The sequence below is a fragment of the Macadamia integrifolia genome, chromosome 2 (genome assembly GCF_013358625.1).
Source record: "Macadamia integrifolia cultivar HAES 741 chromosome 2, SCU_Mint_v3, whole genome shotgun sequence".
Classification (NCBI taxonomy): domain Eukaryota; kingdom Viridiplantae; phylum Streptophyta; class Magnoliopsida; order Proteales; family Proteaceae; genus Macadamia; species Macadamia integrifolia.
Window position 1 is genome coordinate 9,492,503 of NC_056558.1, and position 25,391 is coordinate 9,517,893.

Here is a 25,391-nt window from a genome sequence, read left to right on the forward strand (position 1 = left end):
TTTTATGAACACTTCTTGCATTCCAAATGAATTATAACTTGACATCACAAATACAATCAAGTGAGTTCAGTAATATATATACAAGGCAAGCTGTTATCTGTTCATGAACTTGTTTTGTCCCCTTTAACAAAAGCAGTGAATTTAAGATTTTGATGTGCATTTCATTCATCTTTGTCCAATTAATACAAGAGACCTGCTAACCTGACATAGTATATGCATAGTCCAAATTTCCGCGAGATTACGGTGAAATTTCTCTACTTTTGGAAATAAATAAGCCCATAATATTCAAGCAAAAAAATCGAAATAAACATTTATCTATTAATCTGATGGATATCTATACAACACTAGGTGCAATTCTGGGATTTCAGCTGTTTGAATGTGGAGACTGGGACTTCTCACTTGTCATTATTTGAAGATTAAAGAGCCCTTTCTCTGGGCCACAGCCTGGTATTGCTGGCTATCTAGAAATATCCCAAAATTTTGTCAAAACAGAAAAAAACTCTGGCCTATCTTAGGATTGAAAATCTAAAAGGTTAAGCCCACAAATTGGATATTTGGTATTGTTAACATCAGCTATTATTAAACATTCTAGATTGTTCATCAGCATGCTACTCCAATCTAAGATTGTGCATGCAAGAACCTCTACCATGCCCAATGCTACCTTCTTCCCAATCTATTTTCCCATAAGACCAGAAAGCATCATCTTTTCTGGAAGTTGAAGGCCTTGACAGAGACTGCATAGACAAAGAAGAACAAAATACTGAAGCCAATGAGCACTGCTACAGAAACACCAATCATTCCAGGCCCAAAGCCAAGATTAACACGGAGATAGTCCTTCACAGATCCCTCAAATTCAGACCCAACAAGCATAGTCTCCACATCACCTAGCTGAGAGCATATGATGCCCCTTAGGGTCCATGCCAATGGGCAAATATAATAAAACCAGATCCACCATCCCGGGATGTTCTGAGAAAATTTGGAAGCATAGAGGGAAGACAAAAGACATAAGCAGCCTTGTTTGAGAACAAAAGAATCTAGCCCAAGGGAAAATTTATTTCAAGAATAACAAGTTACTCACCGGTTGTGGGACTAGAAAACCTGAAAGTAGATTCCACAATGAGTAGAAAGCTGAAGAGATGACAGCCGCCAACTGCAGATTAGGTGTAAGACCAACAGCCATAATCCCATAGAATGTAAAGTAGGTGAAGGTGAGGAACATGAAGAGAGCATAGAGAAGAAACTTCACTGCAAATAAAGCACATTAATGTTAAAATCATTACTCGAAATAAAACCCACATGATACCACGAAAAATAATTATACACAAGTCACAAGTACAATTTGAACTGAAATAAATAACAATTCAAGAAAATCATTCGCTTAGCCATGTATTAATAAATAAAAATAAAAAATAGTTATTGCATTTGGTATAGCTTCTGAGAAAAAAAAAATGTGCAAGTAAAAATGGGTTTAAGGAAATCATAACTGCTCATTTAATATTCTGAAATTTGTTAATGCTTGCTTCAAAGTTGGCTCTGTTTCTCTAAACTTAGTGATCAGGCATCCCAGAAAACATTTTTGTGTATGTTTCTGCAATTTCAGCAGAATCACAAACGGGAAAAAGTGGAAAATGAAAGATAGATGCAGTATAATTTATAGACATCCTGTTATTATACTGCAGTCACCATGGACAATCAGCATTTAAAAAATAAAAATAAAAAACAAAAAATAAAAAAACCGGTATGCTAAAGAGATTAGTTTACAAATCCACACAAAATGGCCATTTGCTTAGCCAAAGTATTTTAAGAACCGGGCCATAGCCATATATGGCTGAACCATTCAGATGAACAAGTAGGTTCTTGTAGTTGTATCAATGTCATGGATGACCGACAATACCACCACGACCACCAACCAAGAAAAAGGATGATCTTTTGCCTTAAAACTGCCGACCGACCACCATATCATTCAAACTGAATGGTCACGCCACTCATGCTGCAAAAGGGAACTATTAAGGCCAGATCATGGCTCTCTCAACTTAAATTATATGATTATATCTACTTAGTATAGAAAAAATAAATAAATAAATAAAAGATATAATATATCAGTAAGCTATGATCGCCTCTGCCAATAATGAATCAGTTACGAATGCAAATTTCATTCATTGGACATGTCTGGCACCAGTCCTTCACAGTCTTGAGCCATTTCAATCAGGAACTTGGACCACTAGACTGTAATAACAGGCAACACAGTTTACTGCTTCTCTGTTTTCAAAAGCATAGAACCCGAAAAAGAAAAATGGCAGGGCCTGTAGCTGATGCAAACTTTATAAAACAATTTCAATTGCCATCAGATGTAAGATCCAAATGGGATTGAAGTATTCGTCTCAACACAGTAAAAAACAATTTTGTAGGTATTAAGAATCATTTAGTTCAGTGAGATTGAAATTGTTACATTCATGGGGGAACAGAGGGAAATAGAATTATGGGTCAAAAGATGAAAAGCTTAAGATACTACTAACATGAAAAGTACGGCGGAGATTTTCCAGGTCAGTACACCAAGGATTTTCGTTCTACACCTCTGAGTTATATATATACTCATCTAGTTCTGATAATTAAATAAAATAAAAATTTGATGAATAACTGATTGAAATTTATTTCTTTTCTGGCAGCCATTCTTCGACCAGATTTCTGACCATATTTGAGTGGTTGATTGGTTGCTACTGGTTTTGTCTTGATTCTAAAATTTAGCCCTTGTCTGCTGTTCAGGTTTTCTATAAGATTCTAAACCCTGTTATTTACTGACTTAGAAGTTAGAGATACATTACCATAAGGTTGAGATGGCCCCGAAAACTTTGACATGTAGATAATCCAAGGGGTGGACTACGAATCCATGTTGGTATGACCAGAGCAGATCTCAAGTTCTCGACAAACCCCAATTGGAGGACTGAGAAAGGTTACTTCACGGAGTCGTGATACTAAGGGTAGAATTGTCCAAAGGGGCATACTTGTCATTGTAATGTCTTAAAACCCTAATCCTACTTTATAAATAAAGGAGGGCTTGGTGTCAATTGACACAAGTCACAATTCCCCAAATCAACACTTCTCCATATTGAAAACTATTTTGTATGCAGAACAATGACCTTTAAAAGTATTTCACATGTCAACTGCCTATAACACCCATTTGGGATTGGAGAATGGCCTTCCATTTGCATCATGCCAAGCTTTTAGTAATTAGAATGGGTCAGAAGAAATTTATTCCTGGAAATTGTTCTTCTAAATCAAATCAAGTTGCTCGATTGATAGGTCTTTGACAAAAAGTACTGGCTGGTCCATTTTAATTTAATGAATCTGGGAAAGACAACACTCAAGGGTGTGGCAAAATATATGAATTTTATTTATAAAGATGAGGAACTTGGTGTCATACTGATTTCAAATCCAAAAGTGCAGATCTAAAATCTACTAAAATTCAGGCAGAAGAGTGTTGAGCCAATCTACATATAGTTATATAATCAAAGCTAATCGAAGAAAATAAACGCATATTTTATCAGTAAATAACAAGCATCCATTGAACGTGGTGGAAATGTTACCTATTGTCCTTTCAAAATTAATCATAAAATATGTGATGACTGCAAATATTATTGTTTGTATCACAATATAAGGAATCTCAATGAGGCCCTGTTGATGAGAAAGTAATATAATGAACATTAGAATTTTAAGCAATAACCATAATGAGCAAAAAATATATCAAATAAACAATTTCTTGCCTGGGCCATTGCATAGGGAAATGGAGAGTACATTCCAGCTGCTTTCTCTCTATAATAAACTGTCCTCTCAATAGAAATAATTGGCTGCACCGAAGAAGAATTATTGACTCCAAGAAACAAGCATGCGCAATAAAGAGCACCCATAACCACAAGTAAGTTCTGTGAGGTGTCCCTATAAAAGCATTCAGGACATGTCAATCCATTAGTGTCATAGCTTAATTAGCAGTGCGTTACAGATGATAAAATTGGCAAATAAAGAACTCAGAACTCTCTAGACATGCCAAACATCTAATAGGTGCAGTGGTCTTATGTCCTCCACTTCCATCACATTTAGGTTCAGTCGGATCGTGAGTGTCCAAAACAGCAATGAACTGGTAGCATTTAAATATAAGTTGGTAATGTAGAGTAGTCCAGCTGGAAGATTAAAATTTTATTATAGCAACTAACTCTCGCCAATGGAAATTGAAATCAACAACTTTTAGAGGGAGATCTTGATTCCTACTAGTCATTGGAATTGAAGCATGAAGATGGAGAATGCGATACTGGTTATGCTCAGGTATCTCTACAGTATCCAACATAAATCACAGTAATTCCAGGTCATCTCTATTCTCACTATCCAAAATGAACTTCATTGACTCTCTCAAAACGCACTTATAGATTATTCCAATAAGCTAGTTTGTTTATTTCAAGTTCAACCTTTTCTTGCTCATCTTTTGGTTAAATTTAGATTTAGTATATCAAATAATTTTTTTACTGTTATAGAGAAGGGCAATCAGGAAAGATTCGAATACAACTACAGTTATTCATCCTCGATAACAAATTCATATTCTGGTATGTCAATGAAGACACCAACACATCATTTCTAAATCTAAAACTCTAGATGATGCAACTAGTCTACCTTTACTTGGAGAATCAAATGAAGAAAAGATAAAGGAAACAAATCATAGCAGATTTGAAACCCAGAAATCATCTAGAAAGTTAACTAATGATGGCACTGGAAAACTGATAATATCCAACCATCTAAAGAACATAAAATTTAAAGGATAGAGACGATTCCAAAGTCCTCAAGTGCCATAACTTTTTGCAGTGACTCGGTGTGCAGCTAAGGTGATATCAATTGTTAGAGTTAATAAGGGTAGTTTAGGCACATGCCCATTATATCACAATTTGCTGTAATGTGTTTTTACCTCCCTTGGCTACCTTATATCAGCTTTGGGGGGGGGGGGTTGATGATGTAATTTCTCTTTCTAAGTTAAGTAAATCAATATAGGAGAGAGAAGTGTATTCTCTCCCACAAGCTTCACTCTATCCTTTCTCTCCTCCTCTTCTATATTAAAAGATGAACTATGATGCTTTTATGGCTAGCTAATTTTTTAAGATTTAGTAACCCCCCCCCCAAACTTTTTTTTTTTTTTCAAGAAGCCACAAATGGTAGCCCAAAAGGTTCCTATTTTCAGTCGGGCTTTGTTTTTAGTTTCTGTTTGATCCAGTAGGAACCTATAATCATTCAAAATAAGGGGAATGACAGGTTCTCATTGAGTTTTAAAAAAAAGAGCAACCCAGCGCACGAGACTCCCGCTGCTACAGTACTCATTGAGTTTGAATTGATTAATTATTAATTAGAAGAATTGCAAAGAGAATTTCTTAGAGCTGTACAGTATGTCTTTACCCCTACCCCTTTTTTCATCCATTTACATTCTTCTACCTCTTCTTAATTAGGTTTTAAGCTGTCATCATATTTTTTTTTGTCTAGGCTGCCTCAGTTTAGGCATCCTATGTCGTAGTTACTGTTCTCTGGGCATTCTTACATTCAATAGAAGGATCCCACCCTCGTACCATCTGATCATCTAACACATTGGTGATATCAAGATTTTGCATTTGACTTCATGGAAGCATAATTATTCATGATTCTTAAGAGAGAAATCATTTCTGTTAAGAATTTATGTAATAAGGGAAATTTGGTCACTAGTTTAGTATCTTGTTATCTTTTGTTGTAATTTTACCTTTATACCTTTTACCTTCCTAGGGAAATGTATGTAATTCTTACTTGATATTGGTAAATCAAATAGGGGAGAGGAATCTTTTCTCTCCCACATTCGGTTGCAAACTTCTCCTATCTTCTTCCCTTCTCTCTTCTTCCTCTCATCTTGTCTTCTTCTCTTCTCACCTCTTACCTTCTCCTCTCCTCTCTTGAATCAATCCTTTTACTATTTTCCAACTATTTTATCATAAATCTTTGCTATATAATTCTGAATGGAAAATAAATATGCAGCATTCAGAGAAAGCAAGAAATCAGTTCACAAGATTCAACTACTTCAGAAAATATTTTGATACAAGAAATTACACAGAGCATACCACTAAAACTTCATGGAAGAAATAAAAATAGTACCTTTTCGAACCAATGTTCCAAAATATTGTGCCCATTATCAATGCACTAATTAGTGTGAAGAATAAACGTACGACATTGTATTCAGGACTTCTCCAATATACAAGATTTTGCTTCCATAAACATGTCCAAAATTGATCAATACTATGTCGTGCATATACAGAAGAAAACTTCAAGGGCTCAGAACCAGCAGGGGGGATGCTCAAGCGTTCAATCGTAGCTTCCACTTCTCTAAAGTAAAATTTTAATGAATTAAGAATTACATGATGATCCAAAAAAACAAAACAGCCACTAATGGGGTGGGAATACAAATTACAAAGTTAACAATATGGATAAGTTATCACCTGTACAGATCAGAGTTCCTGTATACGTGTGCAAAGTCTAGACCGATCCTCTGCTCAGCAGAAGGTGTGGTGATCTCTAGCACCCAAGTAGCTGGATTGTACCCATTGGGAATAGGAGGAATTCCATTAATTCCCTGCAGAAGGAGAAGAAACTTGGACAAACCACCCATTGAAAAGAAACACAACTGAACAAGTGAATTACTCAATTCTCCCACATCATTGAAATAGAATTTTTTTTGGTTTTTAAATATTCCACAGATAGGATACTTATAATAAGATGTGAACTTAGGCTAAAAAGTAGGATAAGCACAACAAAGTTTCGCTAAATGCCGAGTCACCTAACTATCCATAGAAGAATTTACCGCACAAGTGTTGATTCCTCTGAAAGAAATACATTCTAAGAAGTCACTGATGCAACTGTGGGCAAGACCTCCACCTGCAATCTCTACCTCGTGCCCATCACATGGAAAATGTAAATTTCTGGAAAATTTTCTCTAAATTATTTCATATGTTAATTGAATGGGACATAAGTAAGAGATAAACGATGCCAGCATGTAACCAAGAAAGCACTTAGCAGCATTGTACTCTTATGAGTATGCATTCCCCTACTCCACAAGGAAAGCTTCACAGAGTAAGCTCAGTCCAAATAGTTGGTGTTGTCCAACTTCACAGTAGAACTCTGAGTATTTGGGTTCTCAAAAGCCATCTAAGTAGGATGAGCACTACTCGATGCACTGGCTGAAACTTCTCCAAGTCCATTGTCTTGAGACATATTGTCGAAAGGAAACCACACACAAGATGGGAGTACACACTCTACCCAAATCTTCCTTCCCAATACTTTAATATAACCCAACAAGGGTGACAAGTAACACTTTAAGAGACCCAATCACCCAACCAATACATCTCAACTCAATATTGCTGGAATCCACCACAAATCCCACTTAGAAAAAAAAACTGAATAAAAATGGGTGGCGGTACCCTAAAATCAGTCAAGAAATGAGTTGTGTACTCACAGCTCCATTCCTTTAGAACTGAGAGCATAAGACATTGGTAGGGAAGCCTTGGGCGATCGAAAAAGACTATACCCCATTTCTAATAATGGCCGGATGAGAGAGAAAGAAAAATCCCTAAAAAAAGCTGGCGGTAAATATGGAATACCTTTTAATTGTTGAAGTAAGCTCCAAACATCTATTTCTTCACATGAACCTATTCTTGGGGTTGCTTTGACTTTCATTCAATCTCATCTCATGGGTTATTCAACGTTTTCACATAATGGTCTCTTCCTTGGAAACCCTTTGTAACCTAGGGTTCCAAAGAGAGGAAATAGAAGCGGGAAACATGTAAGACGACTCTCAAATCAAAACCGTGAGCTCTGTACCAAGTTAGAAGGTAAAGATTGTGAGAGAAGAAGAGACGAGAGAAGAAGGTTGGAGAAAGAGGAGGACAGATGGTCCAATACATCAACAACATCTAACTTCTTGTGTTTTCCCACATCAAGCAGAAATGGATTGAAAGGCAAGGGTACTATTCTCCCCCTAACGAGGTTGCAGATAAGAAGTAAGGAAAAGCACAAATTCAAAGAAGGTAACATCTTTAGAGAGAATCCACCTTCGGGAGGATGGATGGTAGTATTTATAGCCCTTGGTAGAAGGTCCATAACTAAGGAAGATACATTTAAGGGCCTTAAGATCAATTTTAGTCTGATTAGGACTTATTAAAATGTACTTAGCACACACACACAAACACCTTAGGAGGAAGAGAGAATGCAAAAACTCGTGGGGACAATTTCTAATGGAAATTCAAAACCAAGGATACTAGAAGGTATAAAATTCATTAAGAAGGTAGTAGTAAGAAGAGCATCAAACCAAAAGGTCTTCAGGATATGCATACTAAGTAGTAGACTCCTAGTAGCATCCAATAAATAGAGATTTTTCAATTCATCTACCCCATTCTGATGGGTCGTGTCAACATAAGCTAGCTGATGGACAATGCCATTTTTCGGTTAAAAAAAAAAAATTTAGAGTCCACCATACATATACTCTCCCCCTTTGTTGGAGCAAAAAAGTAAAAATCTAGTATCAAATTGAGTTAAAAAAAAATCCACTCTATGCATGTTTTCAACCTTTAGATGCCTTGGAGAACAGCACAGTATGTCAATGTGATCATTTTAATTAGGAAGGCCTATAAATGATTTGTCAGTTAATCACACACATACACATGAAAGGAATCTGTGGACGCCCATTAACCACTCTTGACTATGATATGGACTAAATAACATGTTCCAATAGGTGTTATTATCCAGGTACAGATTCAACAGGATTTCATCTTATCTAACTTCACAATTGTCTATAGGTTATTCAGGAAGGGCTGCATGCTTTAGGAACCTCACAACCAAACAAATTGCTTTGTAATGCTGATTTCTTGACATTTATAAATAAGGAAACTTGATAAGCCACTGTATACTTCTGGAAAATGGAAACGAACACACTGTCTTTCCCTTTACAGAATTTTGTGTGGAATAATTTTAAGGGATGTACATTCTTTAGATGAATTTCGCCAAAAAAAAAAAAAAAAGAAGATGGAATACAATAGTACCTGGAAGTAGTCAATCATGATTTGGGAGTTTGTACCAAGCTTCCCACCATATATAACTTGGCCCCCTCTCTTCATAAGTAGTAGCTGCACCACAATCATATAGACAATAAAATCTGAGAGGCTTTGCATAAAAATACAGTTCTGAAACAATTTCTGTGAGAACCTCACAAAAGCAAAGTGCTAATGCTGACCTCATCAAATGCTTCGAATATATCAATACTTGGCTGATGTATGGTGCAAACCACCGTTCTACCAGTATCAACAGTATTACGAACAGTACGCATCACAATGGCTGCAGCCCTTGCATCCAGCCCTGATGTAGGTTCATCCATAAAAATAATGGAAGGATTTGAAACAAGCTCCACTGCTATTGTCAAGCGTTTTCTCTGTTCAGTAGATAAACCACTACTTCCAGGCAAACCAACCAACGCATGCCTCAGAGTATCAAGCTCTACTAATGCCATGACTTGTTCAACGAACTCCTAAATTCATGGTAATAATAAATTAATCTCAAGATCAGAAGTACAATAAGCATCAATAATTGTATAAAGCTGCATCCAGAAACTAACACGTTTAGTTTCTGTGTCGGTTTCCTTTGGAAGGCGGAGACTTGAAGAGAACACTAATGACTCCTCAATTGTAACTTGAGGAGAATGAATATCTGATTGTTCAACATATCCTGAAATTCGGGCAAAAGTGCTTTGCTCTTTTGGGTACCCAGATATCTTAATATCACCTTCTATATATCCACCAGTCTTTCTACCCGCAAGCACATCCATCAGTGTGGTTTTTCCAGCTCCACTTGAACCAACTAATGCAGTAAGAACACCCGGTGAGAATACTCCACTCACTTTTGACAAGAGCTGCAACTTCCTCTCCGGGATACCTTTTGCAGCCATTTCCTATTATAATACTCAAAGGAAAGCATGTTAAACATAGTGCACTAACAGGAAATGAAACAAACCAGCTACTAAGAGCAAGTGAAATAAACAAATTATACTAAAGACTTTTACCTTTGGCATGTCAACAAAATAATCAACATTATGAAATGTCATCAACAATGGTTGAAATGGAAGAATCATTCCCTTTTTTGTAGCTCTATTTTCATTATTAGATGTGGTTGTCGAGTACGATGCCTGATTTATTCCTACATCTGAGAAGTTATGAATAGCTTGAGAAAGATATACAACTAGAAATAGAAATATCCACATCTAAATGTAAGACAACAAATACATTATTGGTATGAATTTTCATAAAATGTTCACTGACCACCACCAAGATCAGAATTCTGTTCTGCGGCATCAATTGGAATTACGGTCTTACTCTTTCCGAGAGCTGTGAAAAGCACCCACATATAAGATCATTAAACACTTAACATGAGAGAGAGAGAGAGAGAGAGAGAGTGGGGCAAACAAAGAAATGTTAATGAAATAAAAATATAAAATTAGCAATACAAATTCATGAAGAATGTCCACACAGACTTACGGTTGAGGTAGGCCAAGGAAAGAATAACTACAACATTGAACAGCAGCGCATATGCCAATAAAACCCCAACCCCAAGCCAATACCAGTAGGAACCAGTGGGTAGAGAATGTGAATGAAGAATCTCATATCCAACTGTGTTATTTCCAAGTGCAGATTCCTGGCAAGAAAGTTTAAGTTTGATTCAATCTTTCTTTCAATTATAATGATAATGAAGGCATGTATTCATTGTTGAGTCCCAAGAAGCATGAAATATATACATATATATATATATATATGAAGCAGCAAATATTTCAGAAAATGAATGACCATAGAATATATCTAGAGGCCTGAAAAGCAAACCTCCTTCCATCTTGTGGCAGTAAATTCATTCACTGAAATTGCACGTTGTGCATATTGTAATGGTGACAACCAAAATGCCCAAATCCACCATGGCTTGATCATAGCTGAAAGACACACAATTAAGTTATAAAATTAAAAGCTAATCATGATATGAAAACCATATACTATCATTCCATTTATCAAATCTTTCAGCAAAGAAAATAAAAAAATACATAGATCAACCTTTTGGAAGGATAAATCCACCCAACAAGAGTATAATTAGCAGTGCAGCAGATCCAAATGTATTCGCAATGATCATATCCCGTGCAAGAGCAGCCATCATTCGGAACAAGCCCAAAGCCATTTGGTGTTGTGCAAATAATAGGAACATATAGCAGAAAAACCTAGACATATTTAAAAGGAACCAATGAGTAGAGCCAATGAGTAGAAAGAAAACCAAAGGAAAAATAAACCAACCAAAAATGGTAAAGCTAGAAATGAAGATACCTCCCAGCACTAGGAGCAAAGCCAACTGTATAATATACAACACAAGACCATACAACAGCTTCAATGACTGAGTAAGGAACACGCAAAATCCAACTAGGAATGGCCCAAACCCAAGCAGGGTGGAAAAAATTGTCTCTTTGTTTATAAAAGACTGGTAGTCGACTTATCATAATAGGTAGCTCAGAAAATCCATTAAACATCATATGCACCAACCCATAAAACAGGCAAGAAAGATAAAGATTTCCATTAAACTCGTCTGTAGGATGGAGTCTTGTTCGTAGAAACATTGTGCATGTGATAAGTCCAACACAAGCGACCTGAAAAAATATATTAAGTTGTAGGACAATAGTGAGAAAAAAATCAAATAGAAAACTTCAAATATACGAACAGTCCCAAGTCCCATTTCCTCTGAAAAAGAAAGTATCTAGTAGAAAATCTTTTTCTATCTTCAGACGAAAAACCATAGTGAGATGTTCAACTCCAACACATAAGTAAACTAAATCTACTCCAAATAAATACTTCATCACAAATGTGATGCAATAATTTAAATCCAGTTATCAATCTGTAAGTTAAATAACCAAAATGATTTGAAAGATATTCTCTTGAAGTGTTCTAGGCTTATACAAGTCAACAAGAAGGGATAAATTTAAAATATGAAGCAAGAAAAAGAATGGTTAGGTTTAGGTTAAAAAGAAAGTTTAGGTTTAGGTTCTCCAACGATGACTAAGAATCCTACTTTCTAGAACAAGAATACAATTAGGATGTTCAGGTATATTCAAATGGTATAGGATTTAGGAATATCACTTTTTCTTTTCTAAATCTAAATAACAGCAATAAAGATATTTATTAGCGCAAAGAAGAAAGGAAGAGCAAGGTAAAAAAATAAGTCACTGCTCCCGGGGAATCCAAAACAGAATATATAGGATCAGCCCTCAATGATGCTTTCCCAAAGCACCAAAACAGCTCCAGCATGCCAAATCCCACACCCCATCACCGTTACAATAATAATAACAACAACAACAACTCAGCTTTATCCCAACTAAATGGGGTCAGCTACAGGGGTCCGTGCAAATACAAAGAAGAATGGTAAAAGAAAAAGAAAAAGAGCACAACATAACAAATTCGAAACATCTCACCTAAATGGGTTGGCTACTTGGGTCCTAGCCCTCCAATCAGCTCTATTCGAGGTCATACCTGGGACAAGACCTAAATTATGCATGTCTTTCCTCACTATTTCTCCTATGGTCATTCTAAGCTTGTCCTTAGACCTTTTTCCTTCAATCTGAATCATATCACTCCTCCTTACTGGAACATCCCAAGGCCTCCGTTGAACATGGCCATGCAAGAATCAGGGCAACTCCCAAATCAACTCTAATCTGGTCACTCTTTACTTTATCCTTCCTAGTTTTGCTGCAAATTCATCTTTGCATTCTCATCTCTACTACACATATCTTATCTATATGACACTTCTTAAATGCCCAACATTTTGACCATACATCATAGTCGGTCATACGACAGTCCCATAGAAGTTTCCTTTAAGCATTAAAGGAATATGTCCGTCACACAACACTTCGGACACACCTCTCCACTCCATCCAACCCACTTTAATTCTCTGTGAAACATCATCCTCTATGTCACATTTGATCCCAGATATCTAAATTAATCACTTTGTGGTCTCTCTCTCTCTCTCTCTCTCTCTCAATTTTCACTATTTCATTATCCATCATTGTGTGACTAAAGTTACATATTATATACTCCATCTTTGTTCTACTTATCGTAAAACCTCTTAATTCCAAGGTTGAATCCATAACTCCAATTTAGCGTGATTCTTTGCTTTTGTCTCATCCACCAAAACAATATTAGCAAAGAACATACACCATAGAACCTCATTCTGAATGTTCCTTGTTAAATCATCCATGATAAGAGAAAACAAATAAGGGCTTAAAGCAGATCCTTGGTGTAGCCCAATTGTAATTGGGAATTCATTGCCTTGACCCCCACGGTTCTCACACTAGTCACCACTTCCTCATACATACCTTTAATTATATCCACATATTTACTTGACACCCTTCTCTTCACTAGTACATACTAAATTAACTCTCTAAAGACTTTGCTATTGGCTTTTTCTAGGTAAATAAAGACAATATGGAGGTCCTTCTTGCAAGCTCTAAATCTTTCTATGAGCCTCCTGAGTAACTAAATAGCTTTCGTCATGGATCTACATGGCATAAAATTAAAATAAGTTCTCCGAGATGGTATTTTATCTAACATATTACCCTTGAAACCAAGGATACAGTGAATCAAGCAAAGAAAGGCACAATAAATCCACAAACTACCCAGAATACATATTAAGAGTCTTATCAGGAAAAACTAATCATAAAACAGGGGAATGTAAATTATCCAACTAAAAGGTAAGAGATATCCTCTACTACAAGTCGGGATGGGAATCCCTCTGTTGATGGCAGTTCAGGACCGTTGAAAGCACCCCCAGGGGGTGTGTGATTTGAGAGAGAAAGAGAGAGAGAGAGAGAGCCTCTTCACTCTCTTCTAAGATGGGGAGGGAAATCTCAGGGAGGCCTCAATGAACCGTGAGCACCTTCACTGGTGCTGCTTAAGATAGGCGGTCATGGTTGGTGGGAGAGAGCACCTCCAAGGGATCGGGGATGGGGATGATCCGTAGACAGGAAAAAAGTGGGGTTAGTTGAGATGGACAGAGAGGGTGAGAAGCCTAGCAAGAAAGAGAGGTTGGATCACCGTTACAATAACGACAACAACGAAAAAAAACCACACCCTATCACCATTATAATAACGACAACAAAAAAAATGAAAGACCCCCAACCAAAAAATAGGCATCAGATAAAGGTACAACAAGAATAAACGAAAAGAAGTACAAGAGGAAATCAAAAAGAGGCTAAATGGCAGTCTACGTCCTTAATCAGCTCCACAAGCCCTTATTTTAACATGGATCAGTTAATTGTACACTCATTTATGTTGGTGTTATAGATCTCCTACGTGGTTTAAACAATTGGACACGCCTTTATAGACACTGGATTTTGCACCCTATATGACTCTTGAGAGAATGATGAATTGAGCCAGACACTGCTATTCGTATTGTGGAAAATGACCAATTTTCTCTTGGTGTTCAAAACTGCTTCTCGTATAAGTGAGTTTTTCCATTTTAGGCTTGGATCTAGCCATTGGTGCGAAGATGATGCCGTTTGGCCATTATTTCATGAAAATTACCATATATTGAGTGCAATTTTTAATGTGTTACCGGCCAAATTAGTGTATGATCTCTGCATCATTAGAAAGTATTCAAAAATACATTTCCAACACTATAAGGCCCGTGAAAATCAAACGATCGGATCTCCACATATTATTATCCGAAAATCATACCAAAAAACATGAAAATCAAGATATATAGGCCAGCCACCAAGGGAGGACCTTGGGGCAGTAGCGCCCCTAGCTTTTTACCACATTGCACTAGTGAAACCCCTGAAAATTTAATATAAAATAGAAATAGATCCCTCAGATCAAAATAGAGTACAAAAAAGAGGAAAATTCTTCAGAGAAAAAAATCCAGATGAAGGGGAGAAAGAGTGAAAAAATTGTAGGAAGCCTATAAAAAACTCAAAATGCCCCTAAAGCCGGGATTCTGCAAAGATTTAACTCTGTAGAACTGAGTATGCGAGGCCACCTTGACCAATACAGTCTTTTTTCTCTAGTCTTATTTATTTTATTAAATGTAGAATTGTAGATAATTTAAGCATTTGATTAAATAGTTAAATACACTAATCAGGGTTTCCGCCCTAATCAGGGTTTATCATATTTAATGTAATTGCATAATATAATTTTCGTATACATATTTTATAACAATCATATACGTAAAGTATGCTGATCATTTTTTTGTATATGCACAGTATACATACCATGCGTAGTATAAATTTAAATGCTTTCATACATGCCATGTTAGTATAATATACCATGTATAGAATATTTCTGTTTGCTTTATAGATAGCCTTGCATGCTTTCTCTACCTTATAACCTGGCTACCTAGATTAGGATTAGCTCTTTAATTGCTTTACTATGTATGATATTATTCAAGATTAGTAGGAGTAGGAATGGTCTAAATAAATGAAGACCGGGCAGACGGGGTGCCAGACACCTTCCAGCCCTCAACTTTGAGCCTACTTATAAATCTGGGCAAATTGGTGCCTTATCGATTGTAGTTCATTCTCTCCACTGAAAAAAAGAGACATTAATGGGTCCTAGACTGTTATCTAGGTGGAGACTCCTAAAGAAACTTCCAACACCCTAAACTCCCTTTTACGACCCCTAAAGGAAGAGGAGGGGATGGACCCCCGAGAGTGCCACCCCAACACCACCCCCACCCCAAAAAAAAAAAAAAACCCTTTTGCACTTACAGCCGTATCAACAAGAACTACACCACACCTTGAATATAGATCACTACTTGTATGTCACACCTGGCTATCTTATAATTTCTCCCTTTGAAAAGATAGAGACAAAACTCAGATAGAAAAATCAAAGTTATAAAGCATAACTAAAAATAAATATAAGAGAGACTGAGAGAGAAAAGATAAGGGAATGGGAACAGCAGACAAACACACACACACACACAGAAAGAGAGATCGAGAGACAGAGAGAGAACTAGTTAAGTTCTCAAGAAGCTAAAGTGATTGATTAACATCCAGGGAGCTTAAAGAGTATAATCCAAAGTCAATCGAAGAATTAATCAATCAAATCAACTTAGTCTCAGAGTCTCTCTTAACTAAATCTAGCAATAACCCTTACCTGGCATGTTCTGAAGATATAAAGGAAACTGTGCCTTTTGATTAGCAACACTTCTCGTCCAAAGCATGCTTTGAAGAGTTCCCAATTTGATGTAGCTAACTTTGTCGTTGCAAGAGCTGAAGGAAGACTCTTCTTCTTATCGTATGGAACTGAAGAGGTAGATTCCGAAAAACGTCCAACTTCTGATTGTCTGAATGCATCTGCAATTGTTGAAACTGGAAGAAATACATATGGTTTTGAAGAATCAGCCCAATATTGTCCTTGATCCTTCCTGGATGTAACCTGAAAATACAAAAATTTAACTCATCCAAAAATAATTTAAATCAAGCTGGAATGATCTAAAAGAAAAAAAAAAATACCTCTTGAAGGAAATCTGCAATGCCCTTACGAGGAGGGAGTTTAAAGCCTAATGATTCAAAGAACTTCAAAACATCTGCTCGAGGACCATGATAAACTATATGTCCTTCAGATAACAGTATTAGGTCATCAAATAAATCAAACGTCTCAGGCGCAGGCTGAAGAAGAGCCATCAAAACAGTACCCTCCATATTGTGAACAAAGTTCCGAATGCATTTTACGATTTGATATGTAGTTGAGCTGTCAAGACCTGTAGATATTTCATCCATGAAGAGAGTTTTTCTTGGCCCAACAACCATTTCACCTGAATATGGAAGAAAATCACAACCATTAATTTGTGTATTTACGGGGACAAATTAATTGTCAGTTCTGCACTTAGAATTTATGTGAAGGCACAGGTTCACATGCCAGAGGTCATATATAGTGGAAGACAACAACCAATATAAGTATATGATACTGTAGGTGATCAACCATAACCCCAAGCCTTGTCTGAGTGTGCATTATCTACATATATCATTTATCACCAACGTCTGAGGCTAATGAACAAATTGAGAGGGGTGCCACATGAAGCCTGATCCACCTCTCTTTCTTGGCCAAAATCCAACTTTCACCAAGATTCCTAAAGTGCAATATTCCTTAAGTGGATCCACAATGATAGAATCCAGTAACATCAAATTGGTTTTTTCTTTTAAAGCGGTGTACTTTTTTCATTTGCTGGCCAAAGAAAGACGATATTTACAAATAGCTCCACTCTGTCATGCTTCAGTTACCATGTAAAATCAGCAAGGGTCTTACTCTTACATGCTTCAAGGGACAGAGTGTCAGAGATTCATATTTGTTAAAATTGTACTCACGTACAGTGAAACCAGCCCCAAACCCTCCCTGTTGCCATCCCTAGCCAGATAGTATAAAGTTGATGAAGATCAACTGGCTAAGCTAAACCTAACAATGATGAACTTGGGACAAGGTTATGCTGAGTTGACTCGAACTACAGTTTAAATAGAAAACATCCGTGTCTATGTTTGTATGTAATATCAATAATGAAGTGGTTAAGTCTGTTACCAGTAGTAACTCTTTTTTTCTGACCACCTGAAACACCTCTGACCATCTCACTACCCACAAAAGTATCTGCACAAATATCAAGACCGAGAACTTTCAACATGTAATCTGTTGCGATACTGTGTTTCTTGCCACTGATAGATGATGCCTGTGCAGTGAAATCAGATTCGGAAAAGAAATATTACAGAACTGGTAAACATAACAGATGAGAGCCATAAAAGGGGGTTAGGTTTGATAAAAACCTTCATAAATGCATCAATTTCCGGACTAGGACGTATTTTCATTTCCTTCTCTCGTCCATGCAGATCTTTCAAGTATCCTGCAGTTTTCAATGGAAAAATGTCATAAAACACATCTTATAGTAGTGATGCTTGCATTAGAAGTCATAAACCATAATCATGTAGAACATTTACTCAAACTTTTGACCTAACAATAGGGACAAAAAAGGGTTCAAACTTATCAATAGTAATACTCACTTTAAACATAAATCAGGGCCCATCTATGGAGGCTAATTAGTCCAAAAAAGTTAGCACCTTCAAATTAGGACAAGAACAAAGTCTCACAAAGCAGTAATACTTTCTATGAATAGTGATTTTCTATCAAGAGATACTATACACCAATTAAGTATAAATCAGATACATTAAGAAATAAATAAAATAAGCAACTCATGTCTTTGTCCCGTTTCTTTAAAAAACTTGATATATCATTTAAATGAAGAATTCTTCCTTAAGAGTGGGGATTTTTCATCAAGAGACAAAACAAATGAAGCAGTTTATTTTTCATCCCAGTAGGCTGGCAAATAAATAACATATGAAGGTTCTAGATATGCAAACCTGCAAAGTCTTCCCCAGCACCTTGACATCTCGCAGCAAAATCTAAAGTTTCTCGCACAGTTAGCTCCCCAATATGATTATCCGTTTGACCTATGTATGCAGAAGTTCTTTGTACACAAAACTCATCAAGTTTGTGTCCATTGTATGTAATATTTCCAGTTTTCTAAGAACAAAGAGCTGAGTTAATACACAAGGTTATGAAATTCTAGCATCGAATGGATATTATACGGTAAAAGACAGTCTCAAGTTTCATTAGAATGCACAAATCGTTACAAAAATCATTTAAACTCTGTCCAAATGAATATTCCACTGATATTAAACAATTTTTCATCTTCTTTTTTGCTTAGTGAGTTAATGGGCCATATTAACCTCGACGGAAGGAAGATTGCAAAAAGATGAAAATATTCAAACTGAATAAACATACAGGTTCGCAATGCAACCAACGACTCGCTCACAGACTGAACATTAAGAAATCAAAATTATCCATCCGCATTAGTAGGTAGGGTTGGCTTTTTTCCGGTCCTCAGATGGGAGCTTAAGCTCGGGAACAAGATACACATAGAAGGATGGCAATCAAGCCGGTTTCAGCTACTCGGTCTGGTTCGATTTATATTTAGATAAGTTGTCAATCATAACCAAACCAGATAGCAATCAGAAAAATCAGACCATTATGCATTTGGTCTGGTTTTATCAGTTTCTATTCAGCTTTTATTATTAGTTTTACATGAGGTTTGTAGTGCCGGTTTTAAAAACATCTTGCTATTCTGATTTGTAATGTATTTAAATTAGGTTCACGTTCGGTTCAACTTTATCACGATTTCAAAAAATGAATTAAATATAAGGAAAAATGTCCTATTGATCAGCTACACCTGGTGGCTCACAAAGCTCTACCAAATGGCTGATATGGTGATTTTAACTGTTGGTTAGATAGGACAATGTCTTACTTGGTAATATGTTAAATTTCATTTTTTTTTTTGGTAAAAATTTTACAACCTATTGCCAATAGTAATCACAAGCATACATTTATCATTTGTAAAAATTGTAGAAAGGTTTTGTTCTACAAGGAAATGCAGCACTATGAAAAGAATGGCCCATGAATGCACCAAAAATTAAAATTTTTAAGTCCTAGAAAGACAATTTGTGTGGAGTTCATAGAGCTAACAATTTTATTCAAAAAAAGAAAACATAGTGCCAACAATCCTCAAAGTAATACAATGAAGCATGAAAACACTAACCTTTAAATTAAAATCAAGTTTACCCGCAAGAGCTTTAAGCAATGTTGATTTTCCACTACCTGGTGGCCCCAAAAGCAATGTCATCCTACAAATATAATAGAAGCAAAAATAAGTAGAGAGAGAATTAGAACCTGAAACAGAAAATGTATTTAAGATTAAGAAAATGGATATCAAAAATTGCAATAAGGAAAATGGAACATTACAAAATTGCCAGATAATAATAATACCACTCCATCATTCTGCCAGATATTGTCTTCTCCTATTTGGTTCTCCTATGTCGGACATAGAAAGGCATTTTTTTACCCAAAAAAATAAATAAATAAAGACACATTTTATTTGTTTATCTTTTTTGTGTGTGTGAAATTTTTTATCCAACGATCCAATCAATAGAACTTTGTCCCAAGTAATGGAATTGTAAATTTGGAAATGGGGAGGATTTTATTGTTGGGTAAATAGACTATTTCTCCTTCTATCCTCTTGCATAAAAATCCTCTTTCTCCCTCTCTAGTGTATGTGATGCATCCGCTAGCATTACTCTTTTACCCGTTCTTCCTTAAACTTTAGATTTTTTAAAAAGGAATGCCCATTGCAAGACGGAAGAAATAAACACAGAAGAAACAAAACTAAACTTTTCTCCTCTACTTTTTTTTTTTTTCTTGAAAACAGCTTTATAATCAAATCAGCTTACTATATATTCAACATACCCATTAGGCCATTTAAATTGTAATATGTAAATTCGTATAGGATATTATCACACATATCCTATAGTGAGTAATAGTTTTCTCCGCAGCCCAATTAAAGGACCCCGTTTTGTTAATCTTTTCTCATGTCTACAAATTCATTGAACCGTGGGCATTGTAAAGCGTCAGTGCCTTTACCCAAAAAAATAAAAAAGAAGTTACTGGAAATTTAGAAACATCACAATCGGGTTTGTAACGATAATAATACCTCTTAGATTTTATTTATTTATTTATTTTTTACAAGTCTTCGGCCTAATTAGTCACGTGAATCAATATTGAATCCATAGTTGCATAAATCAGGTCATTCCAAATTGAATGAGAACTATTCAACTTTCACCCAAAACACCCCATGTAAATGATCCGAAGGAGATAAAATGAATCGAACTCAGAACAACATGCTTCCTAAGGCAAAGATCCATTGCAAACTCCACTATGCCTTGTGGTTCTCCTACCTTCAAGTTGTGATGAAGGGATAATGTTTAGAGACCAAGATAATGTGACAACCAATCATATGATAGATTATTATTATTATATATATATATATATATTTTAGCCTTTTATTATGCCTAGATCCCATTTGAATATTGAAAAGTTATATCACTTCTGTGAAGTTACACCTTTTTGCAAGCCTTTTGTATGGTGTAAAACTCTGTTTTTCCAAGATTTTGCTAGCTAACATTTTCCCAGCACACCAGATCCCATCCACAGAGTCAATAGGGGGTCTACAATTGCTCAAATGTGTGACCAACCATAGACCCCACGGCATGGAACCGTGTGGGGACGCTCCTTACTCATCTGATTGGAACTACGGTTTAATAGGTCGGAGTCCGAAAAGACGGCATCCGATATCAATTTTTTTGGATATCCGATATCTATTCGGATTGCTTGTCCACAACCTTTTCTGAATCGGTGATGAATCAGGTTTGATCTTTAGTTTTTTGCCCTTTTTTCTCTTTTATCCAGTAAAATAGTAAAAATAAATCAAAATTGTAGCAAGATTTCCAAAATTATTGAATCAAAACAACTGATTTCTTTATTGGGGCCCATAGTTTGTCTAAACAAGTAAACTTCCATAGTCTGACACTCACACTCACTACTATGGATTGATAAGAGAGTGTGCTATGCTTCATATCAATTATCTTTCATCTCCATTGAATTGCATAAGTCAGTACTAACATGGAATCCCAATTCAATATTGTTAGCTAGAATTCTAAAATAGTGGAATTTTTTTTTAAGGGGAGAATATTTTCTATCCGAGAGTGTAAGGGTTTTACTCAAACACAAAGGTAGGCAAAATGACAATCCCACCCCCAAGAAAAGTGGAAATATCCAACTTGTTAATGTTTCCAGGGTCACTTCCATTGGCCCCCATGCTGGTGGGGCCCCTACACTCCCTACCAAAAAACATTCTCCCATTTTTTATGTAGGAAAGAGATTGATGCTTGAATGCATCACTTGCATGACCACTTTCACTAATATAGGGCAATGTGATCATATAAAAGGGTATCAATATGGATAACATTTTTTTTTTTAAAGAGGCGATGATTTCATGCACTCTACTATCTAGGAGTAGGAAACCCACAAGATCGGACATCTTTCTTTCTTCTTATCAAATAGAATAAATCACAAAAGAGAAGAACAAAATATTTCTAATCTCAGATACAAATATTAATCCTAAAGAAACAACTTGTGATATTCAAAAAGCAGAATCATCGAAAATTTTTATTTTGTGACATATGCCATGATAGACCTCTTTATGTTTTTCTTTTTTCTTCTTTTTTTTTTCTTTTTTTTATTTTTTAATAGCAAAACCCTATTTAATGACTGCCCAAGGATCAAAATGTCAAACAAGATACTACTCTCAAACTCGGATCAGTTATTTGTGTTGGTACATTTCAAGTACACTATCGTAGTGACATGAAATCAAAGGGACATACATGTCTAAATACCCTCACAAACTCTGAGATACCAAAAATATTTTGAAAATTTTGACGCAGCTGCAACCATGGTAATAACTAAAGGAATGAAATCCCAGTTGCTTGAAAATACTCACCTAAGATAATTTTTTCTACCATTACCTCTGAGATTTCAGTCCCTTGATCGGTATCTGACAATGACTTGGTTACAATCTAGGCAGCGGCCAAGCTTCCATCATAGCCAATGAAGTCACCAAAATGAATGAAATAATGGTGCTACATTGCTACATCGTACAAGCTCCTGATACCTAGGCTTGCAATCAAAGAAATTGAATCTTGAAAGCATAGTTGTTACGGCGTCAAATCGATCCAAGTCGGTGGAGAGTTGACTAATCGATTCGACAATGAATCTTCCGTTATGACGTTGCCATGGTAGTCAAATCGCCCATGTGTCATTTTTTATTTTCCTTATTTTCTAAAGTTATTTAGTATGCTACTTTTTTATTTCTCCTATTTTCTAAAGTTATTTAGCATGCTATAAGCCTACAATATATATCCTATAACATATAAAACCAACATTAAACAACATCAAATCATCAAAAATTAGCATAATCTTATCAAAATCATCCTGCATTTTACAAAAAATCGATCGCCTGGTGAATTAGACGTGACCTGGCGTCCATGGCACAACCTACCAGTCAATGAAGACCACCATTTGTAAGTCATGTAAATTGTAACATTACCATGAACTTCTTTTTTTGTCAGGACGCCAAATCGCCTCCTAAGTTACGCTATGACAACTATGCTTGAAAGGTAATTTGAAAAATACAAAAACCTAAAAGAGTATTTATGAACTCAAAGGGGAAATGAATTATTGCAGTCTTTTGACAATGACCTAATAGCACGTTGCATTAAAACGTTTCTCTTAGCAAAACTAAACCTGATTCTACCAAACAAAACATAGCGGTTATGGAAACCAGGAAAATGGCAGAAACGTCATCCGTGTCGCAAAAGGGCGAGGGAGGGAGAGGGGGCATGTGATCAAGTTATCATCATAGAAGCATTACCTTCCTGATTTGACACAACCGCTGATGTTTTTGAGGATGTGAAGTGTGTGCCTCTCAGCACTAAATATCTTCAAGGCTGTTAATAGTCTCTGCGTTTACAAATATATGGAAATAAAGGTTAGTGATTACTAAAAAAACAAGTGAAAAGTTAGAAAGGGATTAATTTAAAGGTGGTGATAAATGGAAGGACTTGAGCAATAACAACAGTTAAGAATAGAAGCCGCGTTAGTTACACATTCTAGGCTCAAAAACACATTTTATAACATGTTATCTAATCCTTTAAGAATGCATTCCAGGAATGTATAGCAAACACAGATTTAGGTCTATGATAATAACTGTACCTCAATCATGTCACGCGTGTAATTAATCAAAGTAGGCAAAGCTCTTCCGCCTGTTTGAACTTCTGCCGTGATGTTTAAGTTCTCGAATCTCACCTCGACGTGCGGGACCTTCAATCCTGCTCTGTTTGTTCAAATCCAACATCCAGGTTTTCAATTTCTCTTCTTTTTTTTTTTAATGAAAATCACTTAATTAAAGTCTATCAAGGAGAATCTCATTGCAGAAATCAGAGAAGGATGTACAATGAAAAAAAGATGGGCGCACCCAGACACAAGGTAATCAGTACAAGATTTCTGATATCTATTAAAAAAAAAAACAAAAATGAACTGAACGAAAGGAAGATCTAATAAAATGAAGACTTCAGGATGTAAAATGAATTGAAAGACAAATTTCTCTTTTCAATTGCAATAATAAAATGAAGACTTCAGAATATACGATTATATGCGGCAGATGTGATTGTCGAATCCATGCTTCGGTATAAACAGAAAAGCAATTTTAGTTTCGGATCAATGCGAACTTCAAAATCTGGATCCTCTTTTAAGGTTAAGATCAGAATACTCCTCAAATAACAAATGAACGTTTTGATTAAAAACCTAAAACTAAAAGAAGTATTGGAAATTGGAATGCATAAGAAGAATGAAATCTGTTCATTTAAGATTCAACATCGATGTAAGACTAGAAAATTGAAGTTGATTAAATCACGTGAAGGTGAAGCTGAGGAGGATAACTAATCTTGAATCGTGAAAAAGGAAGGTTAAGTTCATGAGAGAACTAAAATTTTTCGAAATACATTGTAAAGCAGAGGAGAAAAACGAGAATGAAGTCATGATCAATCTTGAATCGTGAAATTAAAGTGAAGGTTAAGTTCAGGAGAGCAGTGAAAATTTTGAAAAGGAGATGAATGCATGAGAAGAATGAAATGTTAATTTAAGATTCAGCATCATCGATTTAAGAGCAGAACATTGAAGTTGAATAAATCTTATGAAGGTGAAGTTGAGGAGAAAAACTAATGATCTTGAATCTGGATTCATTCAAGATACCTAGTGGAGCTAAGGAGAAAAACTAAAAGGAAGTCATGATGATCGAGCATGAATCTTAAATCATGAAAAATTAAAATGAAAATCAAGTTTACGAGAGAATTGAAACTTTTTGTTAAGGAGATTAATAATCTGGATTCAAGATACCTGTCGAGGCGTTCTTTGACACCGGACAACAGCTTTAAGTTGTCTTGTTCGTTAGTAGCAAAAGCTTTCTGGACAACTCGTTCACGACCTTCACGATCCAATTTCCTGACATCGATCGTCTCTGTTCTTTCATCTCCTCCATCGGATTCCGAAGGAGTTCGTCTAAGAAGAGCAAAGTTGTTACGTTTCTGAGAAGGTAACCTCTCAAGAGCAGCCCATAGAAGCTCTTCTTCTTCTCGCTCTGCCTCGTCTGCGTTCGAAGATCTCCATGCAAAGGAATCTCGTCGAGAATCGATTTCAACCTCAAAGTATTCGCTTCCATTGGAAGCCGCCATGAATGAAACGATTTGAGTTCTCCAACTCCTCTGATGCTTTCAATTCGATCGATTGGTCTCTCTTGTATTTCTTTTTTCTTCGATCTCTTTCAGTGATTCAATCGATCTCGTTGCGTTA

At 36.0% G+C, this 25,391-nt stretch overlaps 1 protein-coding gene across 1 annotated transcript; it reads right to left on the bottom strand.

Annotated features, from left to right (window-relative positions):
• Window positions 1-284: 284 nt before the first annotated feature.
• LOC122071330 (ABC transporter G family member 31-like) lies at window positions 285-25,391 on the bottom strand. The gene is made up of 24 exons (XM_042635671.1): window positions 24,939-25,391; window positions 23,757-23,877; window positions 23,416-23,504; window positions 19,693-19,777; window positions 18,458-18,620; window positions 17,867-17,943; window positions 17,628-17,772; window positions 16,568-16,869; window positions 16,209-16,490; window positions 11,397-11,713; window positions 11,133-11,293; window positions 10,911-11,014; window positions 10,572-10,728; window positions 10,356-10,421; window positions 10,100-10,239; window positions 9,656-9,988; window positions 9,278-9,568; window positions 9,087-9,170; window positions 6,492-6,625; window positions 6,151-6,378; window positions 3,762-3,933; window positions 3,585-3,672; window positions 1,079-1,245; window positions 285-966 (listed from the first exon to the last, which is right to left on the bottom strand). Exons 1-24 carry the CDS (start codon window positions 25,271-25,273, stop codon window positions 700-702), a joined length of 4,308 nt encoding a protein of 1,435 aa, XP_042491605.1. The 5' UTR covers window positions 25,274-25,391; the 3' UTR covers window positions 285-699.